This window comes from Gadus chalcogrammus, chromosome 19, assembly GCF_026213295.1.
Source record: "Gadus chalcogrammus isolate NIFS_2021 chromosome 19, NIFS_Gcha_1.0, whole genome shotgun sequence".
Lineage (NCBI taxonomy): Eukaryota > Metazoa > Chordata > Actinopteri > Gadiformes > Gadidae > Gadus > Gadus chalcogrammus.
Window position 1 is genome coordinate 11,036,722 of NC_079430.1, and position 9,454 is coordinate 11,046,175.

At 43.0% G+C, this 9,454-nt stretch overlaps 2 protein-coding genes across 2 annotated transcripts; one reads left to right on the forward strand and one right to left on the reverse strand.

Annotated features, from left to right (window-relative positions):
• Window positions 1-1,176: 1,176 nt before the first annotated feature.
• acads (acyl-CoA dehydrogenase short chain) lies at window positions 1,177-8,022 on the forward strand. The gene is made up of 10 exons (XM_056578618.1): window positions 1,177-1,320; window positions 2,666-2,826; window positions 3,262-3,411; window positions 3,649-3,760; window positions 4,044-4,195; window positions 4,558-4,728; window positions 5,396-5,533; window positions 5,690-5,785; window positions 6,098-6,154; window positions 6,324-8,022. Exons 1-10 carry the CDS (start codon window positions 1,290-1,292, stop codon window positions 6,474-6,476), a joined length of 1,221 nt encoding a protein of 406 aa, XP_056434593.1. The 5' UTR covers window positions 1,177-1,289; the 3' UTR covers window positions 6,477-8,022.
• Window positions 6,077-9,454, reverse strand: cldn5b (claudin 5b). The gene has a single exon (XM_056578619.1). The coding sequence runs from the start codon at window positions 9,295-9,297 to the stop codon at window positions 8,653-8,655; it is 645 nt and encodes a 214-aa protein (XP_056434594.1). The 5' UTR covers window positions 9,298-9,454; the 3' UTR covers window positions 6,077-8,652.

Below are 9,454 nucleotides of genomic sequence, written 5' to 3' on the forward strand. Positions count from 1 at the left end.
TGAAGCTCACACCCATTACTGTTCTATGACGTGGATCTGCGGTCAATGGTATAGACAGTCCTATCGACTAATGGCACGACGCACTGTTGAGTGCTATTAAATGCACTCACTTGATATTCCAGCTATTCTCATACCACTACAACCACTTCACACTATACAATATAAGCCCCCCTTATTCACCGCACACTTACTCAAACACATAACAAAAGGCTGCCGGACATGCATTGGCCTGCCAGGTGTGTGACAGGTAGAGGTTATCTACATAACTCACTGATTTGAATTTGTTTTCTTACCTCAACCCAATCAAACAGCAGCTATCTGCTCTGTGTGAGTCTTGCATATTGCAATCTCTGGAACATTTGCAATCTTTCTAGCAAGTATCCTGGCATTCCCCGTGCCATATTTTTAGATTTTACATTTTAAATGAATATCAAGGTATTATTTATTTTATGGAGCTCAGTGATTACAATTATGAACATAAAGGCTTGTTTACCAGATTGCACACCGCTGCTATCATTGTGATGTGACTTCACGATATAGGCCTACAAGCCCTGTAAAATGAGCCTTCGAAAAAACCCATTGCATCCAAAAAAAAAAAAAAGTGCTTATTATTTAATTTATTATTTTTAATTTCCTAACAAGGCAATAGTTAATTGGAAATTACATCGTGAGAACCAACTATGGAGGCAGCCACCTCTATGTCTGGCGCCTTCAACCCAGTGTGAGGTCAACTTCACATTCACTAAAGCACAGGTTTGGGTAAAGGTGTTTCTGATAAAAAATAAATAAGGCCATAACAGTCCTCATGGTAGGGCCACCTGCTACCATGGTGACTCTTATACTTGTCTAGTTCCTCTGTTATTGCCCTGTTACATGTGTTGCACAATGAAGGACATTTTGGTATCGGTATTGTTCTTGGTGCATACATATCCAGGTAATTGGGTCGATTCTATTTCATTCCCAGGACACCTGGCATGTGATCAACCTTTTCATCTTTTAGATTTCTGGTACGCATCAATCAAACAGCTCAAAGTATATTAGTAGCATATGTATTCTAGGATGCAGGTGATATTATTATACTCTTAACTGTGTTGGTTTGTAGAGTATTACATTTCGGGAACAATTCTGGCATTTTTGGCCTAGAGCCCAAAGAGAAGGATAGAAGTGTTTGAGGAGGACTTTTACTCTGAAACGTAACTTGACGTTGGTCACGTGACGCGTTATGTTCATTCCATCCCCGTATTCCTGTCCCTCATTTGACACCCAAGTTAATCGGAGAGAAAATCACAATGACAGCCGCGATCTTTAAAGCAAAACAAGGTCAGAATGCTTCGGTTACAAACAATCGTTTCATGTGTGAACGTTTTGCACGGAACGCCTTTATCAAGCCAACCTAAGGCATTATTTTTTGTTCGATAATTTGCTTTGTTATTGGCTCTGTTCACAGTTGCAGGACGGGTTTAAAGTCATGTTTGTCTGGCACAACATATCAAACAAGAATAAAATGGGTTTATATGGCAACTGATGTGATAAAGGCTAACTTTTAATGTGGAGCATAAGTCAAAGGCATGGTATGGCATGCCTGATAGTTTACAATGGTAATCGTTTCTTTATAGTTTAAACGCTGATACCTTGTAGGTTCATAAATAACATGACTCATGACAATTAGAGTAGACGGTCAGAAGCTACAAATATTACTTCAGTAGGTCTGATATTGTTGTATTTATATTGATTTCGTAACAAATGCATTTTTGGTATTTAACATTGAATGTCACATCTCCTAAAACGAATATGGATTGACGGTGAAAGCACTCAAAATACTTTGCAACAATTTAATAATGACTAACTCGAGCCAAAATCAGAAGAAGAAAGTTATTCAATCAGTGTTCGTGGGTGCATTGGAGTCGGACAATGATGACGTACTGAATGACCTCTCACCTACATATTCTATAATAACCTGCTCAATGTGTGGTTTTAAAGTACAATACCGCTCTGGGAGATGAAACCATCGTTTCGTCTTCCCTGGCTTCACCTAAACATCCATTACCAATATACTTTGTTGTTAAATGATTGAATTGAACAGATTCTGCAGAACAATATTTAGCATGCACGCTCCTGTCCCAAATGTAAACAATGGTAATGACGTTACAGCACTCTCGTCTTTGTGATCACAGATGTTATGAAGTATTTTTTATTCACTTCACCCAAAGTCTGTGCTGGCTGATGCTCATTGATCCAAAGATAAACAACTATATTGCCATTGTTCGCGGAAGGCGAACAATGGCATTCTGTTGTTATTTTGCAGGAACTAGTGCAAGGAAGTAATTTAGCCAAATTAGATTGCTAACGGATGTTTTAGTGAAGCCAGCAGAGAAGGCCAGGATGGTTTTATCATCCCGACCGTTCCTTATATTATACAACCATGGCTATTGTTATATACTATGGTGCACTGCGCACACAGATTCTTACTGCTATTTAAAATAAGATTTAAAATGGCACTCATCCCATTCAGTATTCATGATAGAAAATATTAAAGATAGAAATATATATACTATGATCATAAAGGAATATAATCAACAATTAAGGACAGCCAGCCACTGGTCACTTGTGTTCATGTCTCTCTCTCTCGCTCTCTCTCTCGCTCTCTCTCTCTCCCTCCCTCCAGCCCTTGGCTTGTGTCTTAGAGGCTCTAGAGCTCTGTCCCAGCTAGCAGAGCTACCAGAGATGCACCAGATGATGCGGCAGACTTGCAGGGACTATGCAGCCAAGGAGCTGGCTCCCATCGCAGCCACGTTGGATAAGAATCACACTTACCCCGCAAAGCAGGTGCACTGAAACACAAGACAAATTGGGATTTAGACCCTGATCCTCATCCACTTAACCGTTTCTGGTTACCATGGCTTCTCTGTGCTATGTTTGGGTTGTTTTTGGAAAGTTTAGGTTTGTGCAGCATTAAGATTAATAGTTTAACCAATGTGGATTGTGATTATTATCATGGTTTCCTTGACCTGACCTGGAAATGTGAAACTTTGGTTAAAAGGCCTCTGATGAGAGACTTAACGTAAATAGGTTGCGATAGCAAACATTTCCTTATGAATTTCCAGACTTGGATTAATGCCAGATTACAACCTATGAATTACTCATCAGATTGGAGTAGTAAAAAAGTAGTAATCGAAAACCCAGTAAATGATTGGTGCTGTTACAGTTCCCTCTCTCTCTATTAACCCTCAAGGCTGTGGTCTGTTGTGATTATTCCTGCAGATCCTGGAGCTGGGAGCCTTGGGGGTGATGGCTGTGGAGGTGCCTGAGGAGCTGGGGGGGACAGGCATGGACTACCTGGCCTACAGCCTGGCCATGGAGGAAATCAGCCGGGGCTGTGCCAGCACTGGAGTGGTCGTCTCTGTTAACAATGTCAGTGCATTTCTATACAGATATAGATATGTATTTGTTTTTTGTTTCCAACTTGTCATTTTTTTGGGATTTTTTCTGCCCCAATGCGTTAAGAAATTACAAGCATCTACTAAATGAGCGTACAGTACATACTTCTCTTCTATTTCTATCTCCCATAAGTAATTTGTAGTTATTAATACTAAATAGTTATTGTAATATGATGCTTGACACGTGTCTATTGATCTTTTTTATCTTAAGTCACTCTACATCGGACCGATCTTAAAGTATGGTAACGAAGAACAGAAAAAACAGTGGATCACTCCCTTCACCACGGGAGAGAAAGTCGGCTGCTTTGCTCTCAGTGAACCAGGTGAGCTCAATTTCCTTTTCATTAATGTCCTGCTTTCAAACAAATGCCGCTAAATCATTATTTGTGCAAATAAAGTCTGTTCAGTTGCAAGTAGTGAAATGGACTCTTCCTTCCTGTTTGTTATGGAAGGTATGTTAAAAAACAAACGATAAAGAAAGAACAACACAACATAGTACTAACGTACAACATTAACAGGAGGATCGTCAACCTATGAACTGGCTTCATGTAGAACGTAGATAAAAGCAGCAACCTTTCTTAAGTGAAATTCCCAATGGTTCCGTAGGGAACGGCAGCGATGCCGGCGCCGCGTCTACTATGGCGCACCAGGACGGGGATGAGTGGGTGCTGAACGGCACCAAGGCCTGGATCACAAACAGCTGGGAGGCCTCAGCCACCGTGGTGTTTGCCACCACCGACAAGGCGCTCAAACACAAGGTCGGTTAGCCAGGTTCAGGTCAGTCAAACACAAGATAGGCTAGCCAGGTTCCAGGTGCTCAAACACAAGATAGGCTGGCTAGATACAGGTTGATCCAACACAAGATAGGCTGGCTAGGTACAGGTTGATCCAACACAAGGTAGGCTAGCCTGATTGAAGTCCCTTCAAAAAAATAAGGGAGACTAGCCAGATTTAAGTGGATCAAACACATGGTAGGCTAGCCAGGTAGAAGTTATTTTAAATAAAAGGCATCTTTTCTAAATGACTGAACACGTTTTATACACTTCTTCTTTATTAAATGCCGTAATTTCTTATCTGTTGTTTTCACTCAATCGTGTGCGTTATCCCGTGCTGCTATCAGGGTATCAGTGCCTTCCTGGTGCCCATGCCTCACCCGGGGCTGTCCCTGGGGAAGAAGGAGGAGAAGCTGGGGATCAGAGCCTCCTCCACGGCCAACATCATCCTGGAGGACTGCAGGATCCCCCTAGGAAACCTGCTGGGCTCCCGCGGAGCAGGGTTCAAAATAGCCATGGTAGGATGTTAACATTACACTATGGGGCAGGGTGGTCTAAACGCTAGGATGTTAACATTACACTATGGGGCAGGGTGGTCTTAACGCTAGGATGTTAACATTACACTATGGGGCAGGGTGGTCTAAACGCTAGGATGTTAACATTACACTATGGGGCAGGGTGGTCTAAACGCTAGGATGTTAACATTACACTATGGGGCAGGGTGGTCTAAACGCTAGGATGTTAACATTACACTATGGGGCAGGGTGGTCTAAACGCTAGGATGTTAACATTACACTTTGGGGCAGGGTGGTCTAAACGCTAGGATGTTAACATTACACTATGGGGCAGGGTGGTCTAAACGCTAGGATGTTAACATTACACTATGGGGCAGGGTGGTCTAAACGCTAGGATGTTAACATTACACTATGGGGGCAGGGTGGTCTAAAGGCTCGGATGTTGGACTCCCAGCCATGACATCAGCAGTGTAATATAAGGAGTTTAGCCCAAATCAGTGGCTGGGTTGTCTCCCAGCCTCTGGGTTCAATCCCAGTACCACGAGGCCTCCTAGAGCAAGACGCTCAACCCCTACCTGTGAAGAAGTTTGTTCGTTATAACGCACCCGCTTAATTAATGAATGAATTATCATCATCACACAACAAATGATACCGTGTGTGACTCTGACAGCAAACCCTAGACAGTGGGCGGATTGGCATCGCCTCCCAGGCTCTTGGCATTGCTCAGGCCGCTTTGGACTGTGCCGCCGACTACGCACACAAACGCACAGCCTTCGGAGCGCCCATCGGCAAGATGCAGGCCATACAGGTATGGGAGAAGAAACTACTCATCCGCACTTGGATATTGGATATTGCGATATTTAGATTAAGTAACTCCACGTTTCATATTTGTTTCTTCCCGTAAATGATTTAGATCAGTTCAGTTTTGTTTGTTTGCGTTAATTTGTATGATGTGTGTGTCTAGTTTAAGCTGGCTGACATGGCATTAGCGATCGAGGGTGCTCGTCTGCTCACGTGGAAGGCTGCCCTCTTAAAAGACGCCAAGAAACCCTTCACAAAGGTACACTGGCACCAACACCATTTAAAATGCATAAAATAAAGATTTGTAGTTTTGTTTTACGCATCTTAGAGGTTGTCTGGCAGCTTGGAGGTTGTTTCAACTAGCCCGGAAGAGTGTGAGTGTGAGTGTGTGTGTGCGTGTGTGTGTGTCTGTGTGTGCAGAGCATGGTATTGACAATGCCAGGCTTATGAGTTTGATTCACACATAAGCCACACCCTTGCTAAGGTCTTGAATAGAAACACCACCAAAGGATCTTTATAGCATATGTTAGCAAAACGCAGTCGCAAGTCTTGTCTTCTTGTTTCCCTTCAGGAGGCCGCCATGGCTAAGCTAGCAGCTTCCGAAGCTGCCACTTTCAGTGCACATCAGGTGAGACAGATTTTATTAATTACATATAAATGCAGTTTTAATGATCCTCCTTGTTAAATAGATTTATTCAAGGTTTTCTTGTTGTAGTTTTTCAGCTTAAAATTGTATTTTTGTGCCTCTAAGCTGCATTCTAAGTTTTGCTCTCTTTCACACGGGGAACTCTTTAAAGTCGATCCAAATTCTCGGTGGGATGGGTTTCGTGACGGACATGCCGGCGGAGAGACACTACCGGGACGCACGCATCACGGAGATCTACGAGGGCACAAGTGAAATTCAGAGACTGGTGATCGCCAACCAGGTGCTAAAGGAGTACCAGCCATAGACACCACTACCTCTACTCGGAAATATAAAAGACGAAGGACTTTTATACTGAAAATTAACAAGGGTATAATCTTTTAAGGACTAGATGTCATCATGTCACAGCCTTTACCTGCCTACATTACCTTAAACATCATGCGAGCAGATTCGAGGCATCAGGTCTCTGTGGGTCTTTTTGCGAATCACAATAATTTATTGCCAAACTCGTGCTTCTATGGATCAAGGGTTGTCGCCTTTCATTTTTGTTTTTCTCATCTGTAACCAACTTTAAATTGTTCAAATCTGTGTACTATAAGATGTTTGTTTTAATTTGATCAGGCGTTTCTGTAAAACAAATCATAAAGGTAATGTACTTGAGAAGGCTCGCCACAAGGTGGCAGTGATTAGCTAAACGTGTTGATGCTCCCCATAGCTCCGATTGGTACAAATGAATTACAAGCCGAAGTACTGTAGTCCTTGTAGATGCTTCTGAATTTTCACTCTTCAGATGACTGCTTTTGTCCCAAATGAATTGTTGATCAAATTGTACATTTTGTATGGTTTACAGATTGACGGGTAGTATATGTATCACAGTGTGATTACCTCAAACAATAGATGAATGAGGACATGGTTGATCATATATCCTTCAATTTTTGGTATAAAAAAACAAATACCTCAATAACTATCACCACGGGTGCCCAGTGTGTTTTTATAACAGCTGTTTAGAATTAAACGCATGCCACCTGGTGGAGCCTTTGAGCCACAGTGTTGTAAATGGGAATTCCTTGAGCCTGTAGAACGAATGCCAGGATACCAGTAGACCTATACAGTACTGTACTAGGAGGATAATACGTTCCTGTTCCGTTTGTGGACAACGGTCTCAGGTTGGCTCAGTACCGACTCAGGAGGCAGCCTAGTGTATCTGCAAGGGTGTTTGAACCCAGGCTGAAAGGTTCTAGGTTCCATCCCCAGTGCCCACAGCCTACCTGTAGGAATCATGTTATTACCAGCCCCCATTCAACCACCAGGTGTGACGGGGTGTGTCCACCCAGATGTTTGATGGATGGATCAGCCCAACTGTTGGTTCCCTGTAGGTTGCTCTGTTTATCATACATTAGATACTGTCACTATAGGAGGGTTTCAGTCATGTGATCTGAAGGACGCCACCTTAGGACTTCAGGTGTCATTCAGAGTATAATAATAGTGAAAATGATGGCAACTTGGAATGTGTGTGACATCATGGGAAACCCTACTACAGGGTAGAAGTGTCTTGTAATAGACATGCATAATCACACCTGGTTGCAGGGGCTCTAAAACTGAATAGAACAGAATACTGATATCAGGAGTACACATTAAGCACACAATAATAGACACAATCTCTTTCTATTATTTTGCACATCCCAAGCACAATAACAGTGGGCTTATTGTAATATTAATGTCTTTGTTATTGTGTTTTCACATGGGGGGTACTTTGACGATATAGACGGTGCTTCCTGTCTGATAAGTAATTCACTAATCATACCGTTTCTCCTAGACACCGCAGTGTCTCGAACCCAACACAACCCTCGACACAAAGATGTTTGTGAATAGACATCTTCGAAAATGTTCAGGGATATTACTCAAGAAGTGTATGACCTTGGTTAGAGTTGAAGTTGATTTTGAAAGCTTTGTCTTGTACTTATTCAACCTTTGTTCATATGACTTATAAGGTTATATTGCTTTATATTTATTGCTTGTCATAAGTACTTTTTGACCACAATTCTAAACGGATATAAGATCAAATCCCAAAATAGTTTTAATTTTATTTAAAAATGTTCTTCGTTTCACGTAAAACAGAAACAAAAGAAACGCGTACAAAGCAATGGATTAAAATACAAAGTCCATTCAGAAGAATACAAATGATGAGAGTAAACATTTCAATGAGCTTGTGTCCATGCTCGTGGCTTCTCCCACAAACAAATGAAACACACACTATGAGCTACATTACACTCAATGTATCAAAACCATACAATTAAAAACCACCCGGCACAAATATAACCAAGGCGGCAATAAGATTTACAAAATATATAGGCCTAGGCTATATATAATCTGCAAAGACTGCAATATATAGTATGACACACTTATGCCTTACATTTATGATCGACTGTGCAAAAGCAAATTCCTAATTTCACTATATTCAAAAGTCCTCTCGTCAGGGGACGTCACACAAAATGCTTCTTGCCTTTGTCGCTGCTCGCGGTGTTTGTCGCGACGTATTTGATGGGATAGTCGCTCCTAAGCCCCCGGGTACCGCTGGAGCAGCAGAGCAGCGTCCCCCCGAGGAGGAGCAGCGCAGCGGCCGCCCAGCCGATGTAGATCGCGGACCCTATCTCTCTCTTCTTGGACGGGGGAACCTGGGTGCTGTAGAAATCCACGATGATACTGTTGGCCATCCAGCACAGCGGGATGAAGACGATCAGACCGCTGAGGATGTAGAGCACGCCTCCCGTGCCCACCACCCTTGCCTTGACCGTGTCGTCGCCGATGCAGTTGGTATACCGCGCGCCGGCTATGGTCACCATGAGGGCGACGATGCTCAGCACGGCCGAGATGACCGTGAGGGCACGCGCCGTCTGCATGTCCGGGTTCAGCGCGAGCATTGATTCGTGGAGCTTGCACTGCATCTGGCCCGTGCTCTGGAACACGCACGACATCCACAGGCCGTCCCACATGGTCTGCGCCACCACGATGTTGGCCTCGATGAACGCGGACACCTTCCAGGTGGGCAGCCCGCAGGCGATCATCACGAGCAGGGAGCCCAGGATGGACGAGCCCATGCCGAGGAACTCCAGACAGACGGAGAACATGTTTTCTGAATCTATTTGATTTGTTGGTATACCGTTTTTAAAAAGAGATTTTAAGTTTTAAAAGATTATTTTTTAAAAGAAAAAACGTTTGGCCGTTGGGAATACCGATGTGTTCTTGTGAGTAGCGTGCGTTTTGCGGTGTTGACGTTGAGGTTGG